The following is an 18,427-nucleotide window of genomic DNA, read 5'->3' as shown; positions in this document are numbered from 1 at the left end:
TACGTATATATGCATATGCCTTAATGTTGCATATTTACACTTCAATGTGGATATTCAATCATATTTATATGTATACAACATAAATATAAATATGCCTTTATATTCTATGTATATTATAGTATATAAATCTGGTACAATATTGATTAATGGTTTCCATTTTAGTTGCCAATTAAATATTCTCAATTACAGGTCAGTCAAGGCCTCTTTCATAAATATGTTTTTCATTAGGCTCGACAGCAGTCTTACGATCACAAATCTCAGGAAAACTCATCAATCGTTGTCCGTTTCTTCCTCCCGCATAGGCTTTCCATCAGCGACCGAGGGATATACAGATGTCGCGTGGATTTCATGAGAGCCCAGTCGAGGACGGTGGGAGCCGAACTACGGGTCGTGGCACCCGTAGATTCGCTCATCATCACGGATGGCGAGGGCCAGCCCGTGCCACCGGTCCTGTCCCCCATCGCCGAAGGAGGGACACTCAACATCACTTGCACTGCCAAAGGGGGTGAGTACTCTATACTTATTTTCCAGGCCCGTTTTGTACCCAGACTCCCGATGGTGTCGAAAAATTAAGGTAGTCGGTGTCATTTGGCAACGAATAACTTCAGTAATGTTTATCGTGAATACACAATAGTTACTCGGTGTTGTTTAGGAACTAATGATTACGCAGAATTATGATAATGATGACTATGGTAATAACCACCTTGTAAATCATTTTTATCGTAATAGATGATTTTATGATGATTTTGATTCTCAGAGCGAGATGATAAAGAGTTAAGAATATATATATATATATATATATATAATATATATATATATATATATATATATATATATATATACATATATATATGAGCACAAATAAATATTGAACTTATCTTTGATTATATATAATACCCGTACAATTTTTTTTAAAGTTAACTTCTCGTCATATATATAATATATATATATATATATATATATAATATATATATATATATATATATATATATATATATATATGAGCACAAATGAAATTGTTCAATAATTTTTAATTTTTCCAATATCGCTGCAAATGACATTTTCAACCGATGCATTTCCATCTCGTGCTTTATACGTCGTTTTCAATCTGGTGCCAAAACGCTGAATATTCCATCAATATGTTTCATATTGTTTTAACTGTGATAGTGCCACATAACGGGGTTTTGCTCTGAGCTCCTTATTGGTTTGTTATTTTTCCCCGTTTCCCGAAAAATCTAGGGGAAAGGCAGGCGCGTCCTGCATTGTGCTCTTGATCCCACTGGGTTTCCATCAGAATTCCAGATATTCGTTTTTCCCTTCAGATTTGTAGAACAATATTTCCGCCCATAACCCTACCCCCCCACCCCGTCCCACCTCCAGCATCCGACGACCCTTCTCTTTAATATCCATCCTCTTCAAATACATTTATTCATCGCTTTTCCCCTTCATTTTTTCCGCCTTTCAAGAGGCTCGCCCGAATCCACATTATTCAAATCCTCTTCCCATTTTAATCCCCTCTTTTCCTCTCCCTTCCCCTACCCATATCACCACCCCCAACCCCCTCTCCCCTCCCCTTCTCCCCTCCCTCCCCTCCCCTTCCATCCCCTCCCCTCCCAGGAATTTTTCGTATGCACGAATCACATGAGCTTTTAAGAGGTGTGATGCTGACAAAAGAAAGGTTTGTTTAGAATGAGAGGATGGGTAATCGAGTTGGTAGGGGGAGAAGGTAGGAAGGGAGCAGAAAGGGTGGAACAGAGGGAAATGAGGGGGAGGGCTGCCGTTGAGGCTCAGTAAACACCGATCTTGTATATTGTGTGGAAATGACACGAGGGGAAAAAAAAGGAATCAATAATTCAAGTTGCTGTGTCGAGAGCCACCTGACCTCCCCTCTCCAGTCCCCTCTGTTGGCAGCTAGCTGACCCTCCCTCCCATGATCTCTTACCCCTGACCCCCTCCCTCACCCCCTTTGGATTTTTAAACGGGGTGGCACTGGCTAATCATCCTTCCTAACCCTCTGCTTTACTCTCCCTGGGGGAATAGGTCATCCCCAATCCTTCAAGTTAGTCCCTGTTAAACCCTGCTTGCGACATTGCATTCCAGGTTTTCTTTGGAATCACGAACCGGTGCCGGACGTAACTTCCGTGACGTCACATCCGCGATTTAGACGTGTATTCGAAAGATTGGATGAACGCTGCTGCACTTCTGTGAGGTATTTGGATTGCAGAATTCGGAGGGATTAAATTCCCATTTTTTCTACCAAATGATTGGTTGCGAAATTGTCTGGACCCATTCCAAGTCCTCAACCCTCCCCCCGCCCCTCCTCTCTCTCTCTCGCGCTCTCTCTCAATCTCCTCTCTCTCTCTCTCTCTCTCCTTTCAGCGTCGGTATTCATGTACATGATATTTGTTTTTTTTTTCGTCAAGGGCGTAAATATTGCAACATTAGTGAATTTTAAGTCATATTACCAAATTAACCCAAGTAATTAAGTCAGTGTTGCGTGAACCGCAAATGTTCCGCTTAATGTGAACTTGGCAGAATAAGCTTTTGGCCTTTACAATTAACATCAGGATTAGCCATAGGTCAGTGAGTCTCTTTTGTAATTCTTCGCCGAGTCGTAGGGTTATTGTGTATCCAATGTCATTTTTCCATCTCCCTGAAAGATGGTAAATATTTATTAGCAAAACGAAATTACGTTGCTCATTAAAATTCATATCACATTTTATGTTAAAAATGACGAGAATTTCCAGGACACAATCACTTGAGAATTGTCAGTATTCATGTGGATGTCGACGGTAGTTCCAGTTTATATTATTCCTGGTGGTTTGTAAAGATTTTCTCACGAAAATTTCTTTCTGTGATTTCTTTCTGTAGGATTATTAACTCTGGCCAAGAACTTTCGCTAATAATGGAATATTGCGTAAATGGAAGAAAAGGATCAATATGGTTTATTTTAGAGGTTCCTAAATAATGATGTGTTGTGTTTATAATATATATATATATATATATATATATATATATATATATATATATATTATAATATATATTATATGTGTGTGTGTGTGTGTGTGAAGTAGACTGGTAGATAGAGTACCACAAACAACTCTCCTGATGCCACGTCCAATACTACATTTATTCTCTCTCTCTCTCTCTCTCTCTCTCTATATATATATATATATATATATATATTATATATATATATATATATATATATATTTTAGATATATATATCTAAAAATATCTAGTAAAAAACCACATTTCATTAGAAAAGGAAGAAAATATGCATCGATAATGGAACCGTTTTCTTGTCAGTTTCGAGCAAAACTGAAGTTGATACCTTTTAATTGTATCGCTCGACTGAAAACTGTAACGTGTACGACCCGAATGTAATATATATATATATATATATATATATATATACATATATATATATATATATATATATATATATATATATATATATTACATTCGGGTCGTACACGTTACAGTTTCAGTCGAGCGATACAGTTAAAGATATCAACTTCAGTTTTGCTCGAAACTGACAAGAAAACGGTTCCATTATCGATGCATATTTTCTTCCTTTTCTAATGAAATGTGGTTTTTTACTAGATATTTTTAGATTTTTGTCAGTCAGAACATACAGCTCTAAGGTTATTCCCGTGAGTGACATGTTGGTCAGTGATGTCAGGACAGCAGTGAGTGAGAGAAATTCCTGCGTGACTTTATTTAGATGTAGAAGGACTAAATGGGTTTTTTTAAATTTTCGTTGGGTGCAATCTGAATGTAATGAATACTTTGTGTTCAGTTAAATTTATAATGATTCAGTATTGAATCTGGAACTGTGATAAATAAGGGAGTTTGATAGTGCTTTCAGAATTCTAACAGGATTTGGAGTGACAGCAAACATCCATTTATATCAGAAGTTGATGTTCACGTTATCATAGAACATTTATGTGGCAACAATCAGTTCTCAAACAGTTGGCCCTTGTTTACAGGTTACAGTACGGTAAGTCTTAATTGTCAACAATAACTAGTATAGACAAAAGCCTCCCAAGAGTTCATTGTGACTGAAAGACCCAAAGCGAAATAGAGGTTTGAAAAGGAGAAATGATGGGGTTAGACAGGCTCCATGACTGGATTCCGTGGCCTTAACGAGGGCAATCACTCATCCAAGAGTTTTATTATTTCAGTATAACGGGGGTTTTCTTTTAGCAGAATTCTATGATAAAAAAAAGGGACTATCCCCTCAGTAATGATTTTTATATTCTCGGGGATTTTGTTATAAAGATATTCCTCAAATTTTTGTGACCTCATCGCTATGTTTACCTTTTACTTTCTATAATGTAATTTTAGGTTTGCTGTGTGTGCTGACTTCAATAATTATGTGATGTAGAGATGGAATAGATCGTATTTTCTCTCTCTCTTTATATATATATATATATATATATATATATATATATATATATATATATATGTGTGTGTGTGTGTGTGTGTGTAATATATACGTATGTATATATATTATATATATATATATAATATATAATATATATATATACTATATTTATATATATATATATTATAATATATATTATATATATATTTTATATATATATATATATATATATATATTTATATATATATATATATATATATATATATATATATATATATATATACATATATTATAATAAAATATAATATATATAAATATATAATTATATATATATATATATTACACTATTAGACATACACCCACACATGTACATGCAATGTTTGTATACTGTTTTAACTATAGCAAAATCACTGGTGATAGACATTGTAGTGACCCTCGAAATAATATGAGTTTTCCCCATTCCAGCCAATACGAGCGCATATTACGAGTAGATGAAACTGTTTGTGACTGTAACCTTAAACCTTCAGACCTTCATAAACTCGATTAGGCTTGTATGGGATTGTCGTTTCATATGTCAATGTGAAATTGATTGGATTAATGTGATTGGGATATTTCAAACCTTTTCAAACTTTGAAAATGTGTGCCCTTGATATTTTTCGAGCTCGTAGTCTGCTTGCTCAGCTTTTAGTTAATTACTGTTATAACTCTTAACGGTAATTTACAATAAGGAAACGATATGAAATATTTCATTCCGACAGGTGAAGGGTTTAAATCACGGCAATTGTGTAATGCTGACCTTTTATCATTTGACCTTCGATTGACTTCTTCCCATAGTTCAATCTCTCTGGAAGGTCACCAAATGAAGATATTTACCAAAATTAATCAGGTAATGTAGACCCATTACTGAGTTGCCCCGCTGACCCACACATACGGTTAAAACCATTTTATATCAAAACAATTACAATTTCGTATATGTATATTAATTTACGTGTGTAAGTTTGTTAGTAAATATCCTTGCTAAGCCCATAGAGATTCAGTAATTTAGAATGAATGAGTAAATAGATCATTCTGAGGAAACTCAAATATTTATAGTTTAGAAAATATCATTCACAGACCATAAATGGACAGAAGCACCTTCTTAAATCGTGCCACTTAGTGTTAGTTCATATATTCGTAAATATGCATTCCACTGTTTATTTTACTTAGATTTAATATCCTAACCCAAGTTCATGTATTCGTTGCGTACAGATTCAGGTTTAACGTTAAATCTCGCGTGAATTGTATCTTAAGGAAAAGCTTTTTATATTTCTATCTTGCATATGTGAATTATGTAATTTTCTGTTGACGGAGTGTCATTGACCTGAGAAAAACAAATGACTGCCATGTAGGCTGTGTCGTCAGATCTTGTTGATGTCTGTCATCGTTTTGGAAAGCAGCCAGAGAAGGGAAGTAACGGATTTATTCAGGTAATGAGCCTTGTTGGAGTGGCCGCATGAACGTTTATTGGAGGTCTTTCTATTTTTCTTATTTTTTCTCTCCTAACTAGGTCTGTTTTGTGGAAGCTCTTTTAGGTTTGTTTGTGAAAACGAGGTTTTTATTATATTATAGGAACCTTTATTTGATTCTAATTTCCATTACCCCCCCCCCCCATCCATCTCTCTCTCTCTCTCTCTCTCTCTCTCTCTCTCTCTCTCTCACTTCTTTGTGGCTTTGTTTGCAGGTATTTTGGTGTTTTGAGAAGCTTAACTGATATATATATAACAACATTTCTGTGTTGGTATTATATGCTTTGATATTTGTGTTAGGATATCGCCGATGAAACATTGCATCCGTATTTCGGTCTTTTTCATTATCTAATCTTGGTTTATGTGCTGGGCCGAAATTCCGGCATTGAAGTTCTGTGAATTGAAAAAATCATGGATTTCTTCTGTAATTCCATTTTTCTTTGTACGTTGGTTTGGTTTTATCATTCGTGACTATCCCCTCATGACATTTAGATATTTTCATTACAGTTCCTTTAATATGCAGTAAATCTTTTGGCTTCATTAAATATGACCTTCATAAAGATGATGATGTTTACAGTAATTAAAATCTAACACGTTTTACCAATGATTTATTTTAAGCAGGTTCAAGCAATGTTGATTGCTAGGTTCGAAATTTTATTCGTTCCAGGAATCAGAAATACTGTTAAAACACTAGTTTCTCGAATTATTCGCTTGAAAGGGTTATGAAGTTAATGAATGATAGATATTTCTGTATACATGTATGCGGGGTGTTATTGCAGGTACGTTTTATGCTTTTGCAAAATGATTAGCTTAAATGAAAAATTTAATTTGGTACACTAGAAGTATTTTTTTTATCAATCTCTCTCTCTCTCTCTCTCTCTCTCTCTCTCTCTCTCTCTCTCTCTCTCTCTCTCTCTCTCCTTTCATGCATTCAAGCCTAGTTAATCGAAGTCAAAGTCGTAAATATTTCACCATTCCGAGTTATAAATCTTAATACTGAATTAACCATATTAACTCGTGGGGAATAGCCAAATTTTTTTACCTTAATGTGAGTTTGGCTGGATCCGTTCAACACCGATAATTGATCTTATATATCAATAAATAACGCCATATATCAGTAAATCTCTTAGTATTCAGTTGTGCATTGTTAGAGCAACTTGTTAAAGAAAATTAATATTCTGTGTACCAACGGTTCTTAGAACATTCATGTCGAAATCGTATTTTATATCAACTTAGGCACGAGTTTTTAGTTTCATCACTGAAGAATTTCTGAATTAATTTGAGAATGTAGTGTAAATTGATTGATGTGCTTTTGTGTTTCTGGAACCCTTATCTCAGACACTTCAGTGTGAATAAGAAGGTTGTCTCTTAATGGTATTTTGGGGTAACATGTTTGTATAGAATATTCACATCAACCGTGCATGTGATGTCTAGGCCAATCCCTTGCGATGCTCCTGATTGGCTGTTGATAAGCCAGTCACAGGGCTGGAAACTCTCAGTCTCTCGAGAGAGTTCACATAACCAGGATGTATGGTCCACCTCTCCTGAGGGATACTTTTGAAAGACGATTCCCTGAGGGGAGGTGGAACATACATCCTGTCTATGTGAAGTTTCTCGAGAGACTGAGAGTTTCCATCCCCGTGATTTTATCAAGGTACTGGACATCTATTATTATTTTTCAAATATCTTTTAAAGATGAGAGCTCTGCTGCCATGAAAGCGTTTTCTCACATCAGAGTTCTTCAAGATACAGAGAGAGAGAAATGCAAGAAAATTGGCCTTGTAATTATTGCTTTCCATTTCAGAATTGTTTTTTTTATATCACGTTGACTTTTAGCCTGTTCAATGTATACAGAATTTTAGGTAACGATATTTGCCTTCACGGATTTCTGATAAACAAATTCTGGATATCTGAGAGCTGTAATGAAAATGGAAAAAATGTAAATGAAAAATATCCGTATGTTGAACTATATTCCGGTGAATACCGGATAACAAAAAAAAATGCATTTGAATGTTAATATTCACGCGACCTTTGAACATGTTTTCCTTGACTACAATATGTACAAAAACAAATTACTTGTTTTCGCGCAGCCCAATATAGTGAATCAGAGTTCAGTATTAACGATAAATGGTTTTGAGGAAACTTTCACCAGCATTCATTGTGAATGAAAAGACTCGATGCAAAGAAGGAAGTTTGAAAAGGGGAAATGGAGACAGATGATAGATTTCATATTTTGGGCTCCATTAACCTTAACGATATCGTTACCCATCCATAAGTTTTGTTATTTGACCATAGCTTTTAAATGACTTGGATGATAACCCGAAATTGAGATTACATTAAACATTTCCCTATTTTTCCTGGGATAGGGTTTGCAGTGGTGCTTATATTTATATCTTCTTTCTATAGCCAGCATTGAGCAGGTAATGTTTGTTCATTCGCATACATAAACCATGATAAAGTATTTGTGGAAAAGAACACCATTTAAGAATCCCCTTATTATGATAGCACACGAGACTGGGGAAAATGAGTCGTTGATTTTCATTATAATGAGAACTATAGACGACTTCATAGAAAGGCTTGAATGTGTTATGCAAGGCTAGGCAGGGATGTCACAATTCTGACTGCCAGGAGAGATGAGATGATACTGACGAAAAGAATGAAGATGAAAGAGACCTTCACGAGAATTAAACCGTGGAAAATGAAAGATGAGAAAGGCAAAACAAATTGTACAGAAAAATTGTCCGAAAATATAAGGTTATAAAATGAAAGGTGGAGACCGATGAAAGAAGCCAGACAATAGACAGCTCAAGAAGTGTGGGGTGTGACCCCTGGAAAGTGATAGAGGGAGAGAAAGAGAGAGATGGAGGAGGAATAAAAAGGACAAAAGGCAATTGGAAAAGAAGTTATCCTTCGTAGTTTGGCAGAGGACCGTCAGGGAAAATGATAGAGATGTACAGAGAAAAGAAGAATGCAGAGAAGAGGCTTTGCAAGGAAATGGAACAAAAATCTCAGAACAGTAGAGAGAAGAAAGGAAATGTCTGGAATTCCCAAGAGGACAAGTTAAGAGGGAAAAGAGGGGCGAGGGAAAAAGTATATGAAAGGTGAACATGTAGATATTGAAGTTGAAATAACAGAAGGGGTGAAACTGGTGTCTGTAGTCAGAAAATCTGATGAATGAAGAAAGTGAATATGAATTGACCAGAATGTGACACGCACAAGAGCTACGAGAGGCTTTTGGAAGATGGAAAGAGAGAAAGATCATTAGCTATTGAGAATACAGAGTTGGAGAAAGTGGTGGAAGAAGGGTCGACAAAAAAATATTAATCAACAATTGCGACTTTGGCTTCATGCCAGAAAAATCAAGACCAGTCATTGCAGTGAAGCAGCTGCTAGAGACGTAATATACTAAAAGGAAAAGATAAACCAAGTATTTCTGGTTCTTCATAAGGCATTTGACAAATACCAGCAAAATCGATATAGATATGTAGATGGGCATTACAAAGTCAGTGGCATCGGAAAGTCTTATTAAACTAGTGATGTTCTTACATTATAACACTATAGAGTTTAATTAGAGACAGGCATACATTAAGGGTGTGAGGCAGGTGACCTTCAGCGATCGGGAATTTTTCCATTATTGTTTATTGTAGCAGTGGGAGAAACCATAAACGGGAGCAGAAATGGAGGTACCTAGGAGCTTCTGTACGAGTATATACAGATGGCTTCGTATTAACAGGAACGTAAGATGAAGAGTATGAAATATTTAGCAGCTGGAAATGTTAAATGAAGAGGCTATTGAAAATCAATGTAAACCAATCCAGATTTATGAGTACTGGAAAGGAAGTAGTGAAAAGACGCAAACCAGGAAAGTGATCCAGTGCATCTTGCAGGAGAGGTTTATCGTGAATTCAAGACGATGTTTTGAGTATATGTTGTAACGAGATATGTTTAGCATAGTAAGACGTAAATCTAGTAAGGGATTTTAAATGCTTGAGAGCTTAGGAAAGTAGGAAAAAGATGGAGGAATACTATTCTGTGAGGCAAAGACGGGTCGTTGAGGAAATCGAATACTTTTGATCGTGGGGATACGCTGCATTGTGATGAAAGTTTTGATAAGGCTACACAAAATTAAAAGATTGCCCTGCCACTGAAAACTTAAAAATAATATCAAAATGTTTTTTCGACTACTGAGAAGTAGGAGTATTGATAAGCGTTTTAGCTCCTATATGATGCACTCATTACTCAGAGCAGCAGAGTTCTTTCATTTGCAGTGAATGAGGAAATTCTGAAAATGCCTGAGTACGTAAATGCAAAGCGTATTGACTATATAGAAAAATTAAAAGATAAGAAAGTATAACTTTTTCACTTATTGTCATTTATTTTTCAAGATTACATTCTTCATATACTCCTGTCCTTAGGATTTGTATTGCTTAGAATTTCTAGAATCGAACTCTATATATTGAGACACGCATTTCATTTCGTTTCTGTTCAATTTATGATATGGAATCGGCTACGAAGTTCGTGAACGAAGAGGAAAATATCGTGTAAGCTGTGTCGTCGGGTCTTGGTAATATCTGGCATCTTTTGGAAGGAGGCCAGAAAATGGATCTTTTAACGACTATTATAGTTCAGAGAGGAGAGAGAGAGAGAGAGAGAGAAGAGAGAGAGAGGTTGATGGGGGTGGCATAAAAGTTCGTTGGCCACCGATCTCATGCCGTATAGATCTCCTATTCCCAGAATGCATGTAAATTTTTTCTATATATTTAGAAAAGAGACCCCAGGCACAAGCTCATATTTGTTTGGTCCGTGCGACATGCAACCCTGTTCTCCTTTAAGTCGCCCCTGGACTGAAACACTAACCAAAAGTATTTATTTAATTCAGGTATTTATTCTTATTGAAACTTCTTGTTATGCTTTTTCTTTTATTTTTTTTATATGTGTTTTCTTATGGGTTTTCTTTGTACGTCGTATGTTCACCAGACTGCATTAAAGGCTACCCAATTACGACAACATAATTTTGTTTTCTTTCGGTGTATCTAATATAAAAGGAAAAATGGTGCCCTATAATTTTTCCTACTTTATTCAACGATATGCCTTCTGCTTGAGAGATTAAATGCATTGAATTTTGTTGTGATTTGCATATGTTAATAATTCGTGTTTTTTTCGTTTCCACATATTTTGGATTATTCCCAGTTCATTATCTGTATTACAGTTAGACAGTTGGTTTATATTTCCATTCTTATGACCTTAATTTTTATTACAAGATTATAGTAATTTACACATTTACTATGAGAGATTATTCTTATAACTCTAACAGGAATCATCAAACGGTCTGTATAAAAATAAAATACAATACAGATTACGATATACTATATAATCAAGCAGAATGTGCTCTCTCTCTCTCTCTCTCTCTCTCTCTCTCTCTCTCTCTCTCTCTCTCGCATTTTTTTTCCAACTTGAACCATTTTCTATTATTGCATTAGGTTATCATAATATCTTGAAGCTTTTCGTGTCAGGAGTGTTTTAAATAAATAATATTTTTTTGGTCAAGAAATAATATGATTACTCTTTGTATTGTTTTTCTTATTTCTTCAGAATGTCATCTGCATAGCAGCATAGTTTTCTGTTTCTCTGGCGTATATATATTTTTTAGTTTATTCAACATTGACATGGCTAGGTTTTCATTTTCATCTATTTTATTATCATGTGTTGAGGAAATTTTACTTTATTTTCTATATTTCTGCTCCATGTTTCTGGCCTTAAATACCAAACAATGACTTCCTACAAACAATGTAACAAATAAATGCCCAAACACAAGCTATGAGTCATCTATTTTCTTCCAGTAATGCTTTCTGCTGGGGACTTGACAAGTACATGGCTTCACAATCACACTCATGTATAAAAGTCTTCCTGCCAATGGCAATTTTTGTTATCATATCAGAGAAGAACAAATGAGAGTTGTTTATCATCACACATTTGACCTAAAGTAGGCGCAGCCAAGTACTATACACTCAATTTAAAATTTGGTGTTGAAAATGGCGAATCATATTTTATTTCTAGTTTGAATAGAAAGAAAAGGGATGACCTCTAACAATGAATCAGATTTGTAATGAAAAAAAAATCCATTGAACACATAAAAGAAAAATAATTCTGTTGAATCGGCTGTTCAAAAATGGTATTGGGCTATTCAGTGATTAATTTGTTCGGTGTGTCGGGAAACAATTGATATTGTTTCCTTTGCAGTCATATGAAATGAAATATTGAACAAACATTAATCATTGAATCTAAAGAGGTAAATATTAAGGTAAGATCGCAAATAACGATATCTGCCTTTCTCGACCTAATTTCGCTGCTCTTATCAGATGTGACAAATGTATTGAGAATTATATTTTGAGCGTCACATTTAAGTAAATTCTCTCATTTGTGACCCAATGGCTGAGTTTTCATCTCTATTACTTTGACTAAAACTACATACTACATTATCAAAAGTTAAATGATTTGCCTTTAAGTTATAAATTTCCTATATTAATTTTCTAAGGTAAATGGGCCAAAAAGGTCAGTGGCTATCTAACTAAGTAAGGTAGTCTGTCGCCAGATGAACAGAAACATAAAACTTGGAATATTCTTTCTTGGGGAAGGAAAGACTGATAAGATACGATTTATAATTTTCTGTGGTGTTGCTAAAGTAAATGAAATTATGGTTTCAATGACCGTAGAGTTAGTTAATTGTTACGACATTTCTATTCATTATGTATGCAGTGGGAGAGTCATTCTCCTAGGTTTCTATGAGGTTTTCGGGGCTGAGGTGGGGTATATATATATATATATATATATATATATATATATATATATATATATATATATATATATATATATATTATATGTGTGTGTGTGTTTTTTTATATATAGTTTTCACTGATGACTTTTATTAGTCAATTTCCACCCATCAGAGCTTGTATGTGTGTGTGTGTGTGTGTGTGTGTGTGTTGTGTGTAATATATAAATAAAGGTTTTTTGCCACGAAGGAAAATTGAAAAGCGAGATAGCCGAGAACTTTCGGTCTAGCACGACCCTTTACTAAGGCATAACTGAACATACAGAGGAAAAACATAGTAAAAGTAGGCTTAATATCCAAACTGACCTTACAAGATTAGCAATAAGGTCGATTTCACTACAGAAACGAGGAAACGCCTGAGGGCAAGATTAGCGATTTTTAGGCAGCCACTCCTTGGAGGAGCAAAACCACGTGGTCAACAGATGATTCATCCAGAAAACAATACATTTTGAAAAAACAAGTAGGCATATCAACTTATTACCATGAATTTACATAAATGTTCCCAAAAAAATGATTGAAAAGACAAAAAAAGGATAAATATATATATCGAGAGCAGAGAGAGATGAAAGAGAGAGAGAGAGAGAGAGAGAGAGAAACAAAAAATAATAACTATATACATGTGGGACTAATTGATTAGTAGTTCATTTATTTTAAGGTCCTTCATAAACATTTTACAAATATATATATATATATATATATCTTATATATATATATATATATATATATATATACTATATATATATAATACATATATATATATATATATATATATATATATATATATATATATATATATATAATTATCAAAATTCTTGGGTTTTAGTTTTTACTAATGGAAAGAAACGCACTGGATTTATGCAATGGTTTGCTCTCTCTCTCTCTCCGCTCTCTCTCTCTCTCTCTCTCTCTCTCTCTCTCTCTCTCTCTGTCTCGTCTTCTTTCCTCCTCTCCCTTCTCCTCTCTCTCTCTCTCTCTCTCATCTCTCCGCTCTGTCTCCCTCTTCTCTCTCTCCTCATCCTCCTCTCTCTCTGCATGGCGAATGCTGTTTTGACACCAATTTAATAATTTTCATTGTTATCTTATTTATCAGAGCATACGTAAAAAATGAAATTCGTGACCAAGTACTCCATAAACTTTACACATGAATATTATCATATGGCAGCCATGCACGCAATTACTCTGTACATTTGGGGTTCGTATGTGTAACTTTCTGGTGGAAATTTGGATTACCTTCATAATTAAAAAAAAAAAAAATCATCATGCCAAGAAAACCCATCCCATCGATTAATATTTCTGTTTCGTGATCCTAACCTATACATTATATCTCTTCTTTTTCACTCATTATTACTGTATGTGTAATTGTTACGGCCTATCTTCAGTCGTCTAAATTTGTAACCTAGATGGGATTGTTGATTTTCTTTAATTTATCCATTAAATTTCTTTTATTCTTGGTCAAGGTTATATGCACGTCAGTCGTGAATATAGTAAGGCTACGTTTCTGTTATTTGCGTAATGATTATGATAATAGGTTATATGACAATTATTGTTGGTCATAAGTCTCTTCTTCAGAAATAGATTACTGGAATTTTAAACAATTCGTATCTTGTTTTGCATAAATCAGACGGAGGAGTTGTGTCGAATATTGTGCCAAGGCAATGAAGCGCGAAGTTTAGCTTGCAAGCCTTTAGGAACTCGGTCCATGGAAGACTTATGAATGTTAATCCACTAAGGGAAGCACAACTTCTGGTCTATTATAATGTTCTTATTCCGCTTCCTACATTGTTGTGTAAATCTAAAGTGCTTTTTACGGGAATAAAACTTTTAGTCTTCGGCCTCATTTATGGAGTTCATTATTCATCGTCTTAAGCATTCCTTGTTTTCAGGGTAGGGGACATTATTCGTCACTGTTGTAAGTTCCCAGTGCTTTTTATTTGAGTTGACATTCGGAAAGAATACTGCGTTCTTTGGTTGCATTGAAAGTAACATAAGCCACAACTCATTTCAAAAGGGTTAACGGGTAATGCAAGTCCAGACTCTCAGAAACGTCTCTTCATTTCCACTTGTTCTTTTTCCTTTGTGATACCTGCAAAATGAAGTATATTGTTATTATGCAATCGCCATGAACATTTGCGACCCACCCTCCCCCCCAAAAAAAATCTCCATTTTTAAGATAGAAACATTTAAGAAATAATAATAATAAAAAAAAACCGTGCTGTCATATCTTTCTATTGCAGTGTATTACTTTTCGTACACACACACACACACACACACACACACATATATATATATATATATATATATATATATATATATATAAACCAATAGCTTAATAAGAATTGGAAACACTAGGATATATAATAAATATATATATATATATAATATATATATATATATATATATATATATTATATATATAAACAAATAGCTTGATAAGAATTGGAAGCACTAGGAAACACGATGAAGTTGATATAAAGCACTAAAAAACCTGGTGAGGTCCTACACGAGTTTTAGTTTAATTCTGTCTTTAGTTTAAGTATATATATATATATAATATATATATATATATATATATATATATATATATAATATAATATATATATATATATACTTAAACTAAAGACAGAATTAAACTAAAACTCGTGTAGGACCTCAGCAGGTTTTTTAGTGTTTTTATATCAACTTCATCGTCTTTCCTTGTGTTTCCAATTCTTATTATGCTATTGGTTTTTATAGTCTTATTTTATCGGTGTGCCCTGTATCTTAGGTTTCTTGTCTGCTATTTGAACAAATACACCATTGTAACGGTTACAAGTTTCTCTTCAGTGGAAGAGGCTAGAGACAGGTCATTCATTGCACAGTCACGCAGTATTATGGAGACATAACATCTGTACATAAGATCAAGACTCAGTCCCCATCTCTAACCAAGGTGGGATTAGGGGCAACCTCGCACTGGGTGCTAATGACTCATCAGCTAGAGGTGTGGGTCCCTTAGACAACCATCCCCCACCCCCTTCTCTCTGTTCCCATTCCTAGCTCCTAGGAACAGTAAGTTCGTGTTACCAGCAAAATCTGCCAAGCCGTAAGCGAGATGTGAGTCGCCGACGAGATCCTTGTCCGTCCCACAACACAGTACACTTTACAAAAAGTTGAGTTGTGCTGTTTATTCCTTATCTCTCTTTTGACCTTCGACTCGTGTTCACGATGATACTATTTTACTTTTGTTTCCCCTTCTGATAGTCGATTTTCGTCTTTCTTAACTTTAGACCAGTTGTTCTGTTGGGTGATTTATATCTCGTATTTTGGATATGTGATTCAAGATTGTGGTATCTGACTTTTTATTATATTTGGCTGTCCATATTGAAACATTTAGCCATGTTTTACTTTGTCTGTTATTTGTGCCGCGGTGCTGGCTTTTTATTTTTATACCTTATTATGACTCACTTTTCTTTTGTTGATATTATTTCTTCCTTACTTGCTATGATATATTCCTTGCTGGCTGATTTATCTTACTTAACTTACGTCTCAAGGTGATATTTAGTCACCTTGATGATCAATTTATTTTAAGTTTTACGAAGTTGTATTGACCAAGGATGATTAATCCCTAATTAACAAAGTTAAGTTTAATTTTATAGAAGACTTCGTATAATCAAGATGATTACAAAGTTGGGAGGATGAAATTACGTATTCTGACGGAAAACCCTCGCAAAAGTTTTGATTTGTATTCCGGATGTCAATACTTCTCCTCACTTCCACTTTTTATACTTCTGGTTTTTCTTTTGTTATCTTTTTTACTGATTTTATCACTTGTTGTACGTGTGTTTTATTATAATTATTTAATTTAAAGTTTACCTGGATTGAATGCTACAGAAATATATTAAAAATTTCTGTTTTATTTACATGTCAGTACTTTTCGCCAACTCCTGTCACCCCCCACTTTTTGTTAATTCTTTGTATATCCTGTTTTCCTTTTAACTAATTTCTTTTATCACAATTTGACGTATTTCTGTTATAATTATTCGATTAATAATTATAAACTGGATTGAATACTGCAAAGATCAGTAGCACTTTTACGTGTTTGTATCCTAATTATTTTATTTACAATAAACCTGGATTTAATGCTACATAGATCAACAGAAAATTGTTCTATGTTACACACACGTTCTTGCCCATGTTTCGGGTACAAACGTCGGTGGGGGTGTTGGCAAAGAGGTTAACAATAAAATCTAAGTGAAAATGCGTTATTTTTAGTAGTTTAAAATATGGACTCACCATTATAACTAACCTGTAAGCAAGACAGACACTCTTTGAGAGTGTCCTTAGTGGATAATATATGTGTTCTGCTTAAATTGAGAAAGGCATTGTTCCAAGAAAATCTGCCGTATATTTAGCAAATACTTTCTCTCTCTCTCTCTCTCTCTCTCTCTCTCTCTCTCTCTCTCTCTATATATATATATATATATATATATATATATATATATATATATATATATATATATATATATATATATATATATATATATATATATATATATAGTTAGAGATAGAGGAGACAGAAGTTAATTAGCATTCAGGAAGCAAAAAAGTTAAGATAGATGTAATCGGTACTGACCTCTAATGGGTGTTACGTGTAGGTATAAGAGGCGGCTATTGTTTTGAAAGCTTTCAGGGCTGAATCATCGTTGAATCAACAGCTAATGGATTATTTTACGGTTCCTGCCTCTTTGTTCACTCTGAATTCAATTGTCTTATAATATATATAATAATATATATATATATATTATATATATATATATATATATATATATATGTGTGTGTGTGTAAATTATCGTGCCGGTGCGTATATATTATATATATATATATATATATATTAATATATATATATATATATATAATATATATATATATATATACATAAATATAGACAATAATATATATATATACATATATATATATGTGTGTGTATATAATAATAATGTTTATATTATTATATTATATTCAATAGTACATAACACACGCATGCATACTTATAAATACGTACTCTATACAAAGACGCACAGACATATATATATATATATGTGTGTGTGTGTGTGTTTATATGAGTGTATGTATATATAAAAGGCGACTAAAAGGACAGCTGCTGTCTTGCAGTTGTACTTTTTTAGTAAAAGGGTAGGACGACCGCCAATAATTGTGGAAACTGCTGCCTTGCAGTCGTACGTTTTAGTAAAAGGCTAGGCCTAATGCCAATAACTGTGGTAACTGCTGCCCTGCAGGTGGACATTTTAGTCAAAGGCGAGGCCCACCACCAATAAGTGTGGTTGATGACAGCAAGGGCATTCGGTCGTAAGAACCCCTTTGCCAAATAATAAACCATGCCTAATGTTGTAAGGAAAGGCGCATCAGTGTGAAAGTGGCATGAGGAAGAAGATGAGGAAGACCTTCAAAGTATTGGATAGATGGTGGAAAAGAGGTAATGGTAAGGAAGGCCCTGACCATCCAGTAAATTAGAGCTTGACTGCAAGATTGTGTAGGGCACTGATGAATTGTGGACGTTTTACTGCACTAGGACTAATCCACGATTTTTTATTTATGTATGATTGTCACATTTGCTATTAATCTTGCCTCCAATTGGGATCCTACATTTTAGGGGAAATTACTTCATGATATGTGTAAATATTTATGTATATATAATTAAATGTG

General features: G+C 34.2%; 1 protein-coding gene across 15 annotated transcripts in view; it reads left to right on the top strand.

Moving 5' to 3' along the window:
• LOC135218482 (uncharacterized) overlaps positions 1 to 18,427 on the top strand; it is a 1,465,909-nt gene that overhangs the window by 1,119,978 nt on the left and 327,504 nt on the right. For all 15 annotated transcript variants that reach the window (XM_064254810.1, XM_064254812.1, XM_064254817.1 and 12 more), the window contains one exon: positions 303 to 505. In XM_064254810.1, coding sequence (XP_064110880.1) covers positions 303 to 505 — 203 coding nt within the window. The remainder of the gene's footprint in view (positions 1 to 302; positions 506 to 18,427) is intronic.

Source organism: Macrobrachium nipponense, chromosome 9 (assembly GCF_015104395.2).
Source record: "Macrobrachium nipponense isolate FS-2020 chromosome 9, ASM1510439v2, whole genome shotgun sequence".
NCBI classification, from domain to species: Eukaryota; Metazoa; Arthropoda; class Malacostraca; order Decapoda; family Palaemonidae; genus Macrobrachium; species Macrobrachium nipponense.
Note: the sequence above shows the minus strand (reverse complement) of the source record. Positions and strands in the feature narration are given on the sequence as shown.